Raw genomic sequence first — 18,543 nt, 5'->3', positions numbered from 1 at the left:
ATTAGAATGCTGTCTTTTAAGACTAAAAGAGTTATTCTAGGGCATAGAAAGGGAATGTAGTAGAATTTTAGAATAACCATATGTGTGTTAACTACTACTGATTACCGCTGTGACAGGGACCTAGATATATGATTTCATTTAATCTTTGCAATACCTCTTTAAGACAGCTTAGTGTGGAGGTTAAATATGCAGGCTCTGGGGTCAAACTGCCTGGTTTAAATTCTGGTTCATTCACTTATTAGCTGGAAAATGTTAAACAACTACTTAACACTTCTCTGACTCAGATTACCCAGCTATGAAGTGGAGATAATAGTAACCCAGCTCACAGGGGTTAATATGACAGTGAATGCATTAAAAATGTAAAACCCCGAGAAGAGTATGTGACATAAAAAGCTTTGACATTATTATTATTTCTCCATTTACATATTAGGATATTGTATTTCAGAAGAGATAAGAGACGTTCCCAGGGTCCCATACGTAGTAATCGGTAGAACCAGCTGTTAAAAGATATGTCTATTCAAATCAAAACACTGTCCTTCCCACTGTGGCAGGCCTCAAGTGAGTTATGAGCTGACAAGAGACTGGAGTACATACCACAATCTAGTTTCTAGGGAAATTAGGACTATTTATATTACACTGTGGTTAAAAGGAGAGAGAAACTACTCATATCTGCCTTGTAAGTTCTAGAAGTATCTACTATGGTAGTTAAGAGTCAAGGTTCTAAAGTCAGACTTCCTAGGTCTCGATCTCAATTCCGAATTTTGTAACTGGAGGAGGTTAATCCATCCTCCAAGCTTTAGTATATAAATCAGTAAAATAGGATACAATAATATTATCTACCAGATCAGCTTGCTGAGAGTAACAATAAAGCTTAAATAATAAAGAGATTTATTATCTCACTCATTAAGAAGTCTAAAGAAAATTTAAAGGGTTTAAAAAGCTCATAATGTCACGCCTGTAATCCCAGCACTTTGGGAGGCCGAGGCAGGTGGATCACGAGGTCAGAAGATCGAGACCATCCTGGCTAACACAGTGAAACCCTGTCTCTACTAAAAATACAAAAAAATTAGCCGGGCGTGGTGGCGGGCACCTTAGTCCCAGCTACTCAGGAGGCTGAGGCAGGAGAATGGCGTGAACCCGGGGGGTGGAGCTTGCAGTGAACCGAGTTTGCGCCACTGCACTCCAGAGCCTGGGCAACAGAGCGAGACTCTGTCTCAAAAAAAAAAAAAAAAGCTCATGAAGGACGAGGTTTCTTTGCATCTTTCTTGTCAGTGTCCTTTTTACACAACAATATGAGACAGAGAAAGAGAATTTCCCTGAAGACATTAGTCAGAACTGAGCCCCTCAGGTAGCTCCTAAACCAGTTACAGACAAAGAGGAATGGAATTATTGTCATTAGTTGGGGCCAATCATAGCTTGTTCCTTGGAAAGAGAGAGGGGCCACGTTTCCTAAGCATGACTGCCACCCAAATTAAGTCAGGGTTTGCTGACAAGAAAAAGAGGGTGGAGAGTGGTGTTGAATAGGAAGGGTTATGTTTTTGAGTGTCTGCGAAGTGCTTAGCTTAGTGCTCTGACCCACAGTGAGTGCTCAGTAAAGGTTAGCTTTGCTAGCTCCCTGAGGTTGACATTCCCAGAGGGCAATTCTGTGCTCTCACAAAAAACAGACCTTCCTATTGTTTCAAAAAACAGTACACAGCACCGAACTTGATGGATCACAGGCCTGGCTCACACAATTTTGGATTTCTTACAGATCCCTTTGCGTAGCAAAAATCTCCACACTTTAGAAACATTTCTATCTTTTATACTGAACAAAAGGCGTGGAAAATGAGGGAGTTAAAACATGTTGCTTCAAGCCTCATGCTACATGTTGAAGGGATTTATCCTGTAGTTCTCCTTTAAGAAGCTGCGTCATTTTGCTGGCTGAAGAAACTCTTGCAGCCCATGTTTGTCTTGAAGACAAATCCTGTTCAGATTTCTACAGCGTCCTCTCCTTTTTACATCCACGTTCACAGCAACAGCTGGGAGGAATCAGGGATGCTAGATGAAATACTCAACTATCCATTGCCAATAATGGTGGTTACCAAATTACTCCCAACTCAGTACCATTCAACAATGAACATTTATTGTCATGTTCATGAGTCTGCAGGTTGGCTGAGTCTGGGAGATCTAGGATGGTTTCTACAGGACTTACTTCCAAGCTGTAAATGGGGCTTAGGTCTGTCCTGATTGTCTCCTTAGATCAGAGGCTCCCTGAGGCATGTTTATCTCATGGAAATGATAAGAAATCCAAGAGAGAAAGCCCAACCTCAAAGCATATTTTGAGCCTTTGCTAATATCACATCTTCAAACATCCCATTGGCCAAAGCAAGTCACATTGCCCAACATCAATGGGATGCATAAATAAACGGCGTGTCTAGTAAAAACTGTAAGGTCACAAAGAAAAATGTGTGGACACAGAAAGGAGCAGGGAGCAGAGAACTATGATGCAATAAACTACCACAGGAGGCTCAATCTACTTTCTTATTTTGCTTAGAGCTCATTGTAACTCTCCAATCTGCTCTTCTAGTGAGCGCAGCCCTGTCTTGCCTTCCTAAGCCACTGTGATAGGTAAAAACTATTTGCCCAATAATCTTTCCAGTAAATAACAAAGAGATAGAAGGAAACAGGAAAGGAAAGGAAAGGAAAGGAAAGGAAAGGAAAGGAAAGGAAAGGAAAGGAAAGGAAAGGAAAGGAAAGGAAAGGAAAGGAAAGGAAAACAATTAGGTATGATCAGTTGTAAGGACAATCGAGAAGTTCTGGAGCGCTGGAAGCAGAGTTTCATTGCAGTGCTCTGAAGTACAGAAAATCGACTTGAGAAGGTGACTGGTACCTCCTGTGAGGTGATTAGCAAGCCAAGGCTGCTGGCTGGAGGGACTGTGGACCATTCGGGTTTTAGTTTAGGGACATGTGATCAAAATGAAACCAGTCAGTTTTTCATGAAATTCTTTGTAGCAAGTGGCTTCCAAGCACAAGGCAAGACCCTCAAATGACAGCAGGAGTCATGGGTCTTGTTCACCAGGTTATCCATGGTGATTACAACAGTGGCTAGTATACAGCTGGCTACCAATAAGTATATTTTAAATGCATTGAAATATTTAATAGCAAATTTCTGTATTGGATTTTGGTAATGTTTTGACTGAGTTCATAAGCATTGGGCCTTGGAGTCCTGAGGGCAGAGAACAGGGAGAATGAAGAATTGAGAGAAAGTCATTTTTCTCTCTTCATAGTCTTTCTTCTTTTTAAAAATCAACCTTTCTGAGATATAATTTACTTAAAACAAACTGCACTCAATTTAGGCGTTCTTACAGAACTTACAAGTTTTGATAAATACACACACGATATAGAACATTTCTGACATGCTCATCAGGTGCTAGTAGCTCTTCCCTGTCCATCTCTACCTACCTGCGGCCACAGGCAAGCTTTCTGTCAACATAGAATATCTTGCCTATTCTGCAATTTCTACACATGGAATCATGCAGCATACAGTCTATCGTGTCCGGCTTCTTCTACAAAGCTTAAAGTCGCGATTCATCCCTGCCCATGCATGCCCACTCATTTTTATTGTGGAATAGTATTCCAATATTTGGGTATACCACAGTTTGTTTATCCATTCACCTGTTGATGGACATTTGCGGGCTACTAAGAAGAAAGTTATTCCCATCACTTTACAAGTTCCTGAGGACTTAAATGTTTTCATTTCTTTTGGACAAATACCTGGGAATGGAATCCTAGGTTGTATGATAAGTAAATGTCTTACTTTATAAGAAACTATTCTCCAAAGTGGCTTTACTATTTTATATTCCCTCCAGCAATGAACAAGAGTTCCAAGCTATTTCTCCCTCTCTCTCTCTCCGCCCCCCCCACCCCCCGCGTGTCTCTCTCTCTCTCTCCTCTCTCTCTCTTCTCGCTCTCTTTCTCTCACTCAGTCACTCACTGTCTCTCTCCCTCTCCCTCTCCTCTCTCTCCTTAATAAAAAAAAAAAAAAAAAAGAGTTCCAGTTGCTCCACACCCTTTCAAGCATTTGGTGTTACCAGTCTTTAAAATTTTATCCATTCTGGTCCCCCTCTTTCCCTTCTTCCCTCCCTCCCTTTCTTTCTTGAATTGAGAAATGTTTGTGGAAGGAGTGAAGACAAACATTCCTGGACCTATGTTCCTAAATGAGCAAGTTTCTATTAATGAGACTCTCCCCCACCCGCTACACATCCTACATACTCAAGGAGAGGAGCGGGAGAGGGGATCCTCTTTCTTCCTTGGAAAATAAAACCTTTGCTTTCTTTAGGGTGGGCTTTTTGTCTCAAAAGCACAACGTAACCGTTTGCCCGGGTTTCAAGATCAGCGCGCTGCAAACTCTCAGGCGCGGCGAGGTTTCCTCAAAGAGCCTCTCAACTGCGCTCTTCTGTGCTGATAAATGATAATTCTCTTTTCAAAAAGCTGGTTTGTGGCCGGCGCTGGAGAGCTCCAGCTAGAGCCAAAAGCTAGGGGTTGCCTCTTTGGTTCCTCCAGATGGGCCCCCTTTCCCACCCGGTTGGGATCCAAAGACGCTCCGGAGCTCGAGCCCAAATTCCCAAGAAAACCCCAAAGAGCGTAAGGCTCCTGGGGACCCCTAGCACCCCTGCAACCAGGGCACGGGGCATGCTCAGAGCGAATGCGGGAGGCAGGCGTTGGCTGCAATGGGGCTCGGGAGCCAGGAGGTGCCGCTGCGTCCCCGCTTCCTGGCGCCTGACCCAGCGTGCAAAGTTGGGCTGGGAGCCGCGGGGGGAAGGAAGGACCCAGCGAGCGAGGGTGGCGGGAAGGGGGGCGGGGGGGAGGAGGAGGGAGGAGGGAAAAGAGCGGGGCGGGGGGGCGCCGGGCGTGTGTCACTCGCTCTCTCCCTCTGTGTATAGAGGATGTGCTGAATGGTGCGCTTTGAGGCGGCGGCGGCGGAGGAGCAGAATCCGCCGCGACTGGCAGCCTCGGCTGCCCGGCTCGGCTTCTCTTCGCCTTCCGAAGCTCCTCGTCCACCGCGGGCTCCAGACCTCGCGTCCCGCCCGGGGCATGGCCGGGCGCTGCGCCCCCGCGCGCTCTGCCTGCTGAGCTGCGCCGGAGGGAGGTGCGGAGGCCGGGAGGCCCGGGAGGCCGGCGGGGAGCAGAGTCGAGCGCCTCCGGAGCGGAGAAAGGAGCCCGCGCCCCGCGCCCCGCGCCCCGCGCGCGGTCCCCGGTCCCTGCCGCGCTCGCCCGGGCCGCCCGGAGCCCAGATGAGCCCAGATGGCCGGGGCTCAACCCGGAGTGCACGCCTTGCAACTCAAGCCCGTGTGCGTGTCCGACAGCCTCAAGAAGGGCACCAAATTCGTCAAGTGGGATGATGTAAGTATTGGGGCGGCCCGAGTCGGGGCGCTGGCTCGGGCACCGGGCAGGGCGGGCGTCGTGGGGGTGGGGCGAGGGGCGCGTTATGCAATGGGCGCACTGGGAGCGGGCAGGGGCCGCCTCGGGCGCACAGGTTGGCATCTACCAAAGCGGATGTCCAAGGGCAGAAGCTTTGCGCGCGCTCCTGTTTCATCGTGCTTTAGTAGTTGCCATCCTTTCTGGGTCTGGCAAGCGCCCCCTGAGGGTCTTAAATCTTTTGGGCCAGTGGAGAGGGAGGGGCAAGCTTTGCCTTGTGACAGGTCCTGAGAGTTCGCAAAGTAGGGAGTGTGAAGTTGGGACCAACTGGAAAGCGCCTGGTGTGAACAAATCGCGTCCCTCTCCGCCTGCGGACGCACCCCCTATTACCTCTTTTGCCCAATTTCAAGAAGGAAGGGCCTGAAGTCCAAAACACTTTAGTGATTGCGAACCCTCTTGGCGCTTTTGTGGGAGCCCACGCGGTGGAGGACACAACGGTCCAGCCAACAGGTGGTCGTTGATGCCAAACTTCAGCGCCTGACTCCGGAGTGAGGGTCCCTGAAAAGGGCTGCGGGGACACATCTGGGGAGGGCGTGAACAGAATGGGGGCCCTTGAGGGGTCCTGGAGGGCTCATGGGCCCGCAGGCAAGTGGCGAGGGCTGACTTTTGAGAACTGAGCTGATGGGAGTCTTCTGCCTGAAATACACACGTTGAGGGGTTGCCCCACGATTTACCTGCGCCATTTGCCAGGTAGGGCAGAGCCTAGCCCAGCGCCGGGGTCTCTAATGCTTTACGTGCAGCCCAGACCCCAGGACTTCAAATGGCTTCACCTGCCCCTCCACCCCAATTGTCTTCAAAACACGTAAATTAGCTATCCAGCTGAAAACATGCGAATCTTTGGATGGAGAACATTATGGTATCAATTTTATGTCCTGGGTGTCATTCTGAAGATTCGATAAGAAAAACCTACTGAAATAAACCCGAGTTGCCAGGCTCTAAGCAAATTTAAGTCCAAATGACTAATACATCTCTTAATCAGAAGGAATTATAGGAGAATGAGGCGTTCTTCTTTCCGAAAAGATTTTCCACCTGGTAAATTATAGCCTGTTATCCTCTAGGGTATTTTTCTTTAATCTTCTTAAGCCATTTTCCAGTGTCTGAAAACAATTTAAATATTCCAGGTAGTGAATCCAATTACTTAGCTGAGTGCGTCTGTGACTATATTTTGTCCAGCTGGAAGCGCTAACGGAACTTGGAGTATGAACCACAGCTTCCTTGAAAGCTCGTGCCAATTATTAAATGCTGTAGGCAAGGATGTAAACATACATCTTTTTACCATGGGCTTCACACTTTTCTTCTTTCTGTTCCAGTCTAATTGGACTGAATGTTTTTTAAATGGAATAGAATCTAAACAATAAATTCAGACGCAGATTAAATGCTTTGTGTCAGGGGAAAAAAAAGACAAAGAAAATGCAATTCAGCAATAAATAAGATGGTCTTGCCCATTTTGAGATCCTTGAATAGAGAGGGGATGTGATGATGGATTTACTGAGGAAGAGTGTGAAGGGCAGAGGGAAGAGAAAGAGACTTTGCAGAATTTAGAAAAGGGAGTTTCAGCATAAGCTCTGGATTTGTATACAGCGATGATTCTAAACTGTATTTTAAATAATTCTTTATAATTTCTTGTTTGGGAGAGAATAGCCAACATCACATTGAGAATGAAAATATTCTATGAAAACACATTTTGATATATCCAGGTAGATGCCTGTGTGCATTTCTGTAACACATATTTCTTGCTCATCTATTACTGCCAATCCTAGACTGGATCCTGGGGTGGTGAAAAAAGTAGACAAAATCCCTGCTGTTACAGACCTTACATGCTAGGTGGAGGAGACAAAAATCATCAAAAACACCAATGGGAGAGAGATTGGGTGATGCATTGAGGGTAGTAGAGAGGATGAGTTTCCGAGGAAGCCCTCCTGGAAGGAAGGACGTGGGCACTAAGGAGAAGACCAGAAGAATTTCAGGTCTTAAAAAAAAAAAAAAACCTAGACTGCACTCAGGAGTCAAGTTATCTGGAATATAATGAGCTATCCTGCAGGCTCCTTGGTTCTCTGGGTCTTCATGCCGATCAGTGGACTACAAGGGACCCAGCCTTTCTTAGGGTTGCCTTTTTCCTCCCCAGGCATCCCTTTTCTACTCTTCTCAGCTCTTATCTGCCCTTCCAGAATCAAGCCAGTTCAAGTTATCTGGCTATTTATATTGTACCTTAGTGAGACAGTGTGTTGAAGACGAAAAAGAACCAGATCTTGAATCAAAGTCCTGAGTTTACCTCCTAGTTCTTTCACCAGGAAGCTGCTTGACTTTAGGCCAATCACTTAGCTTCTCTGTATTTTTGCTGCTTCTTGTGTAAAAGCGTGGTAATGTTACAGGACATTCAAAAATGATGAATTTGGGGCTGTTTAGGATGTGAAGAAATTATCTCTTGTTCCTGAAGTGATTAAAGCACCATAATCACTGGTCTTGTTGTCTTGACCACCATATGGAATGGAAGATGTCACCCAGAGGTTGCAGTGCCATGCATAATTTGTTGGCCACCTACCAAGACACAGTGAGGCTGTGGATGCTTTAAGGGTGGTAGTCAAAAGCTTTAACATGGGCACTAAACAATCACAACAGACAGCAGGGGGTAATAGATCTTGGAGATACCCTGTTGTACCAGGGCCAGGCACTAATGTTTTTGCTGCTTGATCATGGGGAGGTTTGGGAGTCCCCAGGGTCTGTGGATGGGTGGGTAGGTAGCTGGAGTTTTTTGACTATTTCAATATTTTAAAACTCATGGTGTATATTGTCTGAACATCAAGGCTATACGTGTCCTCCTGAACTTGGCATGAAGATAAAGGACTGACCTAATGATATTTTAAAAATTCAACCTCATGTCTTTGCTTTTGTTTTGCATTTGTCTGTTAGCAACCTCTAGTGGTGGGAAGTGGGTGTGAAGGACTGTGGGTATTGTGGGAGAATTCTGGTGAGGAAGACAGTGGAAGGAGAGTCACTTTCTTGATCTAAGCTAGGAAGCTTGGGAGATTGTGAGAGAAGCTCCTCTCTCTTCTGGATCTTGGCCTTGGTCTATATTGGACAAGACATGGAGAGAAAGAGCAAGGACTGTAAACTGTACAATAGGACGCCCAACCACTGATTTGGCCCTGTTTTCCATGCCTAAGTACTCTGTCTCACTGTCCCATAACCTCTGAGGGATGGAAGGGTTTTCATTTGTTTATTCTTTCTGTTTCTTCATTCTTACCTTTCAAATTCAGATCTTACTGTGGGCAGGTTGCTTAATGCATCCCAATTTCAGTTTCGTCAACGGTAACATGCAAATTGTAATATCTCCTAATTCAGAATAGCTGTTGAGCTTAAATGAATGAATGCATATGCATTGCTTTGTATAAAGCCTGACATACAGGCAACCTTCAATAAAACATGTTTTTAAAAGTTATTGTTGGCCGGGCGCGGTGGCTCAAGCCTGTAATCCCAGCATTTTGGGAGGCCAAGGCGGGTGGATCACAAGGTCAGGAGATCGAGACCACCCTGGCTAACACGGTGAAACCCCCGTCTCTACTAAAAATACAAAAAATTAGCCGGGCGTGGTGGCGGGCGCCTGTAGTCCCAGCTGCTGGGGAGGCTGAGGCAGGAGAATGGCGTGAACCTGGGAGGTGGAGCTTGCATTGAGCTGAGATCACGCCACTGCACTCCAGCCTGGGCAATAGAGCAAGACTCCATCTCAAAAAAAAAAAAAAAGTTATTGTCCCTCAAAAATAAGATGGACGTGAATTGTATCAAGGTGATTAGCAGGTGTTCTATGGCTTTTTTATTCTACTAGTGGAAAAATTCAGACCTTACTTCCATTCCCTTTAATGTGTGTTTTGATTTTATAATTTGGAGAAAAATCAGGTTTCTTACCTTATTTTAAAAATCCAGGTGTTTCACGGAAAATAAGTCTACGTAATTTAGAGCAGGATCCATTCTCTACAGCAAGTCAGTTTACAAGTAATCCAAAAGTTTATTTTTACTTAAATTCCACATATAATATATTTATGTATATATGTGTATATAATTTCACATCGCACGTTCTGTCTTACAAGCATATTCTAACGTGGAAAAATAATTGCTAGACTAAGTTGTCTGAGAAGTCTGATGAGACTCAGAAGTTTGGATTTGCATTAATGCCATCTGGAGTTACTTTTAATCAAGTAACTCCCTCCTTTACCACACCTCCAACCCCCACAGCTGAAACAGGTAATTTAAGAAATACTAGTATATTGCACAGTTCCCAGCATCCTACACAAAAGCTTAGAACTTTTGCATTATGTGGAATCTGCTGTTCCAGTTTCCAAGTGATGACAAGAAAATGATGACAAGATGACACTCACAAGATTAATGAGAGAGCAGAGGGGAAAAGGGTTTGCGAGGTGGGAATTTAGTAGCATTCACTTTGGAAAGGTTACGGGAAACAGGGAGGAAACTTCTCTGAATTGGTAGCTGGCTGATGTGGATGGAGCAACTACAAAGTGCAAGGTGGATTTTAGAATGGAAGGCTAGCAGGTGCCCTCTAAGGAGCCACTTAAATATGCCCAGTTATGTCCATTTTTCTTGTCCAAAGAGCTTTGAGAATTTCTCACTGGCAGTCAATAATTACTCTAATGTAAGTGTAAGAGCATAACTTTTTTGCAGGCAAATCAATAAAGCTACTTGAAACTTTTTTAAAAATCAGTGTAACATGCATACAACAAAACACACAAATCCTGTGTCCGGCTGGATCCATTTTCACAAAGTGGACATTGCCATGTCATCAGTACCAGATCAAGAAACAGCATCACTTGCCCCAGAATTCCTGAGTGCTCTCTTCCAGTCTCTACATCCCCTCCTAAGGGTAACCCTTATCTTGACTTGTAACTTTATAGTTTGGTTTTGCTTGTTTTTAATCTAATAAGCTATTTTTACTTTGAATGAAAACTTAAAAAAAACCTCTTCAGCCTAAAGCATTTTTATTATTGCTGAACAGATCCTCTTGAACAATAGCAACAAAAGTGACTTATAGTCAGTTTAGATGGCCGTTGATTTGGTTCTTGTCTGTCCCAAGTCCGGGAAGTGCAGCAGGTATAGTAAATGCCCTGAAGGAGGGAAGAGTTCAACAAAACCCTAGTAATTTACAGAGGAAATGTAATGCCTACAGGCTGTTATTGGCATGGCAAAGCTGACTAGTACAGTACTGTTGCTGGAATATAATTTTCTCTCATAGGTTTTCTCTCTCATCTTGCTTAACACTAATATTTCCCTACCTATGGTGAATGAGGATAATTTGCACTGGCTATTAGCTTCGTTTGAAAGTTTAGCCTATCAATAAATAGCTTCAAGTTATATTTACCTGCAATGATGTATAAATGGAACGGGAACATTTTACTTTTTTATGTGGGATTTGGTAACCTGTAAATGTTTCCTTATCAGAATTGTTTCATGTTATCATGAACAAGAAGTGCCAGCAGAAAATGGAAGGGGATTGATGGTGAATTATTGACTAACGCTATGGGTCTCCACTTAAATAACAAACCCCTGGTAACTGAAATCATTAGTCTTCTTGTTACTGGAGCTAATAATTAGGTTCATGCAACCTTTCAGATCATATCATAAATTCCAAATGCTCAGGCATATTTCACAGTCTATTCCATCAAATCTTTTCCCTCTCTGTTCCATGTCCGATCCCCCTAATCAGAGCCTTGTGCCCCTATGTGTAAGTAGGCAAAGGAAATATAGACCTATTTCTGAGGTCATTTACATATATGACCATAAAAAAGCCATTGATCTTTGTAACTAACTAACTGAAATAGGATAGAAAGGAACTAACTAATTGGAATAGAATATAAAGGTTGCTTATGTTCTTTAAGAGTGTCTCTGGTTTTCCTCTGATCTCTTTAAGATCTAATGTTTGATTTTATTATCATTACCACGTGTTAATTCTCAAAATTTTTATTTAAATTTGTATTCCAAAAATGGTTTGCATGTACTTATTAATTGAGATTGTCTAAATCTATACATTTATCAAGAAACTAAATTATTATAAATTGAGTAACAAACTATTATATAAAATTGGAAGAAAGTTATTTTTATTTATATTAAAATTATTTTATTTATATTAAAACATAAATAAAAGCATCCTACATCTGTCTTTTAGTTCAAGGTTTTTTTTGTTTGTTTGTTTTGAGACAGAGTCTTGCTGTCACCCAGGCTGGAGTGCAGTGGCACCATCTCGGCTCACTGCCAACCTCTGCCGCCGGGTTCAAGCGATTCTCGTGCCTCAGCCTCCAGAGTATCTGGGATTACAGGCACACGCCACCATGCCTGGCTAATTTTTTTTATTTTTATTTTAAGTAGAGACGGGGGTTTTGCCATGTTGGCCAGGCTGGCCTGGAACTCTTGACCTCGGGTAATCCGCCTGCCTCAGCCTCCCAAAGTGCTAGGATTACAGGCGTGAGCCACCGCACCCGGCCTTCAAGGGCTTTTTTTGTTTACAATATTTGGTTAATGTTCTGTTTCTTTTTACTGAATTGACGTTGAATGTACAAGATCACAGAAAATGGATTAGTTAGTAAAGAAAACATTTACCTGAAGTAGTCACATGGATATCAATATATAGCACTGATATCTAGAAGATTAAGATATTATTTTGCCACTTAAAAAAAACAATTTTTTTTGGAAGTTGTCTATGAAATAGTTAAGAGTAAGGGAAATTTAATTTAATTTTAATCCATTTTATAGAAGAAGCCATATGAGCTCATGAAGCTGGAAAACCATAGAGCGAATCAGCAATTGATCTGGTGAAAAAATGTTAGAGATGCCAATCGTGATCCTCCTCGGGTGTGCTGTGTTGGATGTGGTGGAATCTCATATAGCATCAATTCCTACATCCTCTTAGTAGGACTTCTTATAATATAAAGTCTGGACTTCTAAAGCTACATTTACCAGACTCCTTTCTGATGAACATTCTTCTTGAAAATTAATATTTCCACCAAATATATCCATGCATATGAGATATGGAGGGCAGAAACATTAAAGGGGCCAACTTCCTGCATCCTTTGGGTTGTTTCTACAGATACGTGAGATGCTAAAAGAGGTGGGACTTTCTGTGATAGTTCTTCAGTGTCTCTGAGAGGCAGTGGTGACAGTGGCCACTCCCTGTTGGCAGCTTACACTTCTTTGGCTTCAACAAAGCTGGTGTTTTGTTTGGACCCCGGGAGTTCCTTCTTGATTTCTCACCTTTCTGAATGTGGTAGATACAATAGCTCTCCTCAAGGGTCTGTGCCGCTATGTTCTGGGTTCATTCATGGAGACCCAACCTAAAGCCTGCTCCTCCAACCCTTCCAGTTTTTCTGTCAAGTGCTTAACTTATATTAAGTCCCTTTATCTTCAAAATTCAAGAGAAATGTCTGTTTCTCACACCAAATCCTGGTTGATATGGCCTTTTGTGGTTCTAGGATTTCACAGCTTTCAGTCCTAAATATAATAATCATCTAAGTACCCTACATAGCTTTCTCCTTCAGTACTACAGTTGAGTAAAATGCAGTTTTGCTGTAATATTTCCTCTGGAATTCAATATCCAGACTGAGTCCTAATAGCAGGCGTTCATGCTTATATAGCAGCCCTGCTTACCCCTGTTCAGTCATTAAGACCACCTCGGGTGGTAGGAAAAAGAGCAAGGGTTCTTCGTTTGCATTTCACATAGAAGTAAATCGAGGCTAGCGATTGTGATTTGTCGAAGGACACATAACTAAGTAGATCCGGAATAGGAATTTAAAACTACGTCTTCTGGCCAAATTCAGTGTCCTTTCCAGTCTACCATGATGTCCCCAAACAGGGTCCTTTTAGTAACAACAACAAAACTTTTTATTTTTTTATTTGTTTTTTAGATGGAGTTTTGCTCTTTTTGCCCAGGCTGGAGTGCAATGGCGCAATCTCGGCTCACCGCAACCTCTGCCTCCCCAGTTAAAGCGATTCTCCTGCCTCAGCCTCCCGAGTAGCTGAGATTACAGGCTTGTGCCACCACGCCCAGCTAATTTTGTAGTTTTAGTAGAGATAGGGTTTCTCCATGTTGGTCAGGCTGTTCTCAAACTCCTGACCTCGTGATCCACCCGCCTCAGCCTCCCAAAGTGCTGGGATTATAGACGTGAGCCACCGAACATTGCCAACAAAAACTTTTAATAGAGTCTAAATGAATACAAGTTTAAAGAGATTGATAGACTTTTCCAAAGAATCTCTGTTATTTTTAGGATTCATACATATGAAGCTTAGATCCCTGCAAACTCAGTTTTTGAGCTATTGTCTTCAAAATAGCTATTTTTCATGGTGTATGTACAGTCCGTTTTTGTCTACACTGTGCAAGATGTGTGAGCATTGGAAAACCTCATCTCTGCTTTGAGACAGAAAGGGCAGGCCAGCCGCAGTGGCTCACGCCTGTAATCCCAAGCATATTGGGAAGCCAAGGCAGGTGGATCACTTTAGGTCAGGAGTTCAAGACCAGCCTGGCCAACATGATGAAACCCCGTCTTTACTAGAATACAAAAATTAGCTGGGTGTGGTGGTGCACACCTGTAATCCCGACTACTTGGGAGGCTGAGGCAGAAGAATCACTTAAACCCAGGAGGCAGGCAGAGGTTGCAGTGAGCCAAGATCGCACCACTGCATTCCAGCCTGGGCGACAGAGCGAGACTCCAAAACAAAACAAAACAAAAAAAAGGAGGGGGCAATGTATGCTCTATAGTCTTTAAAGATATTCTACATCAGTCAGTCAGTGTAGAAACATGCACGTGGAAAGACAGGTATTCAGGTATGGTGTTAAAGGTCTTTTTTTCATTGTCGAGTAAGTGACATTGTATTCAGCAAGACTCTTTATATCTGTTACTCCACCTTTTCTTCTTCTCGACATACGTGCAAATGTTGTCTTTTGCCGATTCCTATTAAGGCTGGTCCCATGGCCTTTCATGGAAATCATGGATCATGGGAAGAATAAGAATATGATAGGCATGAAGGAAGTGTAGAGGGTAAGTTGCCTGCTCTCAAGCATGATGCAGAATGCAAGACAGTGTCAACTGAGAGGCCAGATCTATATTACTTGTGCAGGGAGGTGGATATGCTTTGTTTATATTACAACTAGAGCAGGACTTCTGGAGGGCTATAGCTTTATAATTATCATTATTATTTTTTTCCCCAAGGGAGAGCATAGGCCTGGCACTGGGAGGTGCTGATGCTCAGGGGATATTTGTGGAATGAAGGAAATGTCTGGTCTTTGGCTCACAGTGGGTTCACACAGGGGAGTGTGCAGCCTTGAGGCAGACCTGGAGGGCAGTCATGCTCCCATGAGACCTTCATGACCTTTGAGGTGTTGTGTTGCATTGGTTGGAACACCTTGCTCCTTGTCCTTCCATTCCATCTGAAATCTCCTAGGGTCCTAAGGGACTCTGTGGCCTTCTTAAATGAGATTTCTCCATGTGCGTTTGAGAAGGAAGCTATTTATTGGCAATGCAGAGCTCACTGTTGTCACAGTGCTGACTTCATTTAAGGTCCAAATATGTCTTAAGACTGAGTGTATACTACACTGCAATTCAATATTGGTTGAAGATGATGATGCTTAATGTATTTATTTCTCATATTCTAAATTTTACCATTAGTTCCTATTTTCTGAAAAATATGCTCATCCATACACCCAAATATTGCAATGAAAATTGCCCTTAAAGAAATTCAGAAGTGTTGGGAGTGACAGAACAAAAGATGCATGGTTGTGAAAACATTCTATCATGATAATGATTCACAAAGAGAAAAAAGAATACTTGTGCTTTATTGTTAAAGTGAGAAAAGTAACAAGACATAGTTCTAAATCTGATTTATTATAAACTTCCACCTACACTATTCTTTGTGTACAGAGGCAATGGAAGTCCCTGGAACGATGCTTTTAATTTCCTCCCTTCTCCACTCCTCGTTTAATGTACTTGGGCCACCTCCATTATTCCAGCTGCCCTCCTGTCCCTGAGAAATACCTCACCTTCTGCATTTATATTTTGGAGCTCGACCTTCCTGGCATCTCTGAATCCTGCCTTCATTATTATCTGACACCACTCCCCTTTCTTTTAACAGTGTCTATGTGAGTTTCCCCTCAGTTGAAGCTTTCCTAAGAACATAGCAATATGCCTTTACTAGTAAAAATCCCAACCTCAAAATCAACACAATGTTCCCCAGTCCCTTTTCCTCCTTTAGTTACTGTCTTCTTCTTCATCTCCTTCCCTCTACTATGCAAGTGTAACTTATAGTCACTGTCTCCCTGTCTTCACCTCCTACCCACTTCTTCTCAGCCCTCCAAAGCCTTTTTCTGCCCTCACCACTACTTTGAAATTTCTTTATCATGGCTGTGGGCAACATGGCTCCCAGCAACCCCAACAGATGTTTTTCAGAATCTTCCTTGTTTTTATTTGCTGCAGTACCTTCCACCCCTTCATCCATTCACTCACCAGTCGTACTTTAAAAATGTACTGATGTCTCTTTTAAGCATTGTGCTAGTGTTGTGGATTGATGATGATTAGTGATTTCATGCCTGCCCTTATTGGGGAGACAGATGCTAAGCAAATACAGGTACAATTATTTTCATTATAACTGCTATGAAGGAAAAAAAGTACAAGTGAGTATAGGAAGCATGGAAGGTTTCCCTGGAAAATTCTATTTATGACAAGTGGGATTTAGGCCAACATGAGTAGAAGAATGTGTCAGGTGGAGGGAACAGCAGGTGTGGGTATTCCAAAGAGCCAAGGAACACAAGATTTTGAAGGAGAGAAGCAGAATTAGCACAGGGGAGTGTGGCTCAGATAATGTGGTTGGATGGCAAGGGCCTGCATATGTACTGCGTAGGTCCTTGCAGGATTTTAGACCTATAAAGTCAACCAGAAACCATTAAAACCATGTTTTCAACCCTGGCACCATTGACATTTCGCCCCAGTAATTTTTTGTTGTGGAGTCTGGCCTGTGTATTATATGATATTTAGCAGCATCCCTCACTCTAGATACTGGGTGTCAGTGGCAAAACCCCCCAGTAGTGACAACAAAAATTGGCTCCAGACATTGCCGAAAGTCTCCTGGGGTGCAAAATGGCTCCCAGTTGAGAACCACTGATGAAAATGATAAATGATGTACTATGCTTTTAATAGTATCCGGCCAGTTCACCGCCCTCCCTGCAACCCCAAAGGCCAATAAGTACATGAAAAGATGTTTAACATCATTAGGCATTGGAGAAATGCAAATTAAAAAACACAATGAGGTGCCACTGCATACCCACCAGAGCTATATGTTATTGAAATTATTGGTTTTTCTCATCTGATGCCCCCACTAAGCCAGGAGCACCTCGGTTGATTTGGGATCTGGGCCTTTATTTGGTTCTGTCGTGGATTATGTGAAGTATCTTGCATGGCACTTGAAAAACAATTCTTCTAACATTTCCCTACATTGTATTAAAAGGGATTTTTCTGCTTGTTCTGTAGGAAGCCAGTATCTTCACGTTGCTTCTCTCCACTGTTTTGCGTCCTCTACTCTGGACCTTCTTCGTCTCTTCTGCTGAAATTTCTTTATTTTGGGAAATTTCAGAGTAGACATACTCCTGGAGGAAAAGTCTCATCAATGCTGATACACACGGATGTTTTACTTCAATGATCTTAATTCCTCATCTGGCATCCAAGACTACATTTCTTTCATTTCATAGTCGGGGCTGTATTGCTCATGTTTAGTTTGACAGGCATCACATCTGATTTTGCAACTGTCTGTTGCGTAGCTGTTTTCTCCCCAGTGTCTTTATTTGCTGTATTTGGCTCTGCTGCTTCCTGATGCAAGTCTTGGGCAATCCCTGTGGAACATCGCTTGTTACTTTTCCTGTTGACTCTGTGGTATTGATTAGTTTAGAAGTGCATGCCTCTATTCATGCGTGTTCTCTTGTAATACCATCAAAACATGAGAATCGCTGTGGAGTGAGAATTGTGGTCAAGCTTGGCCGGGAGACTTTCTGACAGTGGTGCTGAGGAATGGGCCATGGGTCTGTGGACTGGCCCCTGACATGAGCCTTGAGGTTTAGGGTTATACTTTGTAGTAGTTTGCTAAGACTTCCATGACAAAGGACCATAGCCTGGGTGGATTACACAACGGAAATTTATTTTCTCACAGTTTGGGAGGAAGTGGGAGATAAAGGTGTCAGCAGGGTTGCTTCCTGCTGAGGGCCCTGAGGGAAGGATGTGTTCCAGGCCTCTGGTCTTGGCTGGTAGATGGCCTGCTTCTCCCTGCATCTTCACATCATTTTCCTTCTGTACATGCCTGTGTCCTGATGTCCTCTTCTTATAAGGACACCAGTCATACTGGATTAGGGCCCACTCTAAGGCCTCCTTTTAACTTAATCATATCTGTAAAGACCCTGTCTCTAAATAAGGTCACACTTTGAGGTACTGAGGGTTAGGACTTCAACATGTGAGTTGTTGGGGAGGAGGCCACGATAAACCTGGCGACATACCTCAGCCTGGTAAAGCGTAGCTCAGAGGGTAGCAGCATGACGGCTCTAGTTAGACATGGAAGAACTGACACTTAGAGAAGAAGTTAGATTTATTTTGTACCATTTAAATGTTAAAAATTAAATGGTAGCTGCATATGTGGATAAAACCATAAACTGCCTTGCTGGAATTGTGTGACAAGAGCACTGAGATTGCTTTGTGAGAAATCTCCCTGTTAAAGAGTGTCCCTGTGAAGGTTTGGAGTTGCCCTGCCTAACAGAAAGATAACGTGAGCCACATAGGACACTTGTAAATGTTCTAGTAGCCTCATTAAAACCAGTAAAAAAGAAACAGATGGAATTAATATGAATACTATATTTAACTTAATCCGGTGTAGCCATTTTGACATGTAATCAATGTCAGAAATCATTAGAGAGCTATTTTCTATTCCTGTTTCCATTCTTAGTCTTTGAAATCTTGCAGCACATCTTAGTCTCAGCAGTCGCATTTCAAGTGCTCAGTAGTCACAAGGGAGCCACAGCAGCTCCTGTATTGGACAGCACCAGTATAGGGCATCCAT

The 18,543-nt window shown here is 43.3% G+C and overlaps 1 protein-coding gene across 5 annotated transcripts in view; it reads left to right on the top strand.

Annotated features, from left to right (window-relative positions):
* The first annotated feature begins 5,273 nt into the window (after positions 1-5,273).
* PLCB1 (phospholipase C beta 1) overlaps positions 5,274-18,543 on the top strand; it is a 767,658-nt gene continuing 754,388 nt past the window's right edge. For all 5 annotated transcript variants that reach the window (XM_032143066.2, XM_058433160.1, XM_032143068.2 and 2 more), the window contains exon 1: positions 5,274-5,382. In XM_032143066.2, coding sequence (XP_031998957.1) covers positions 5,284-5,382 — 99 coding nt within the window. In that variant the 5' untranslated portion in view covers positions 5,274-5,283. The remainder of the gene's footprint in view (positions 5,383-18,543) is intronic.

The sequence above is a fragment of the Hylobates moloch genome, unplaced genomic scaffold, assembly GCF_009828535.3.
Source record: "Hylobates moloch isolate HMO894 unplaced genomic scaffold, HMol_V3 SCAFFOLD_21, whole genome shotgun sequence".
NCBI lineage: Eukaryota > Metazoa > Chordata > Mammalia > Primates > Hylobatidae > Hylobates > Hylobates moloch.
The sequence above is the reverse complement of the archived record's forward strand: the minus strand, read 5'-3'. Positions and strand labels throughout refer to the sequence as shown.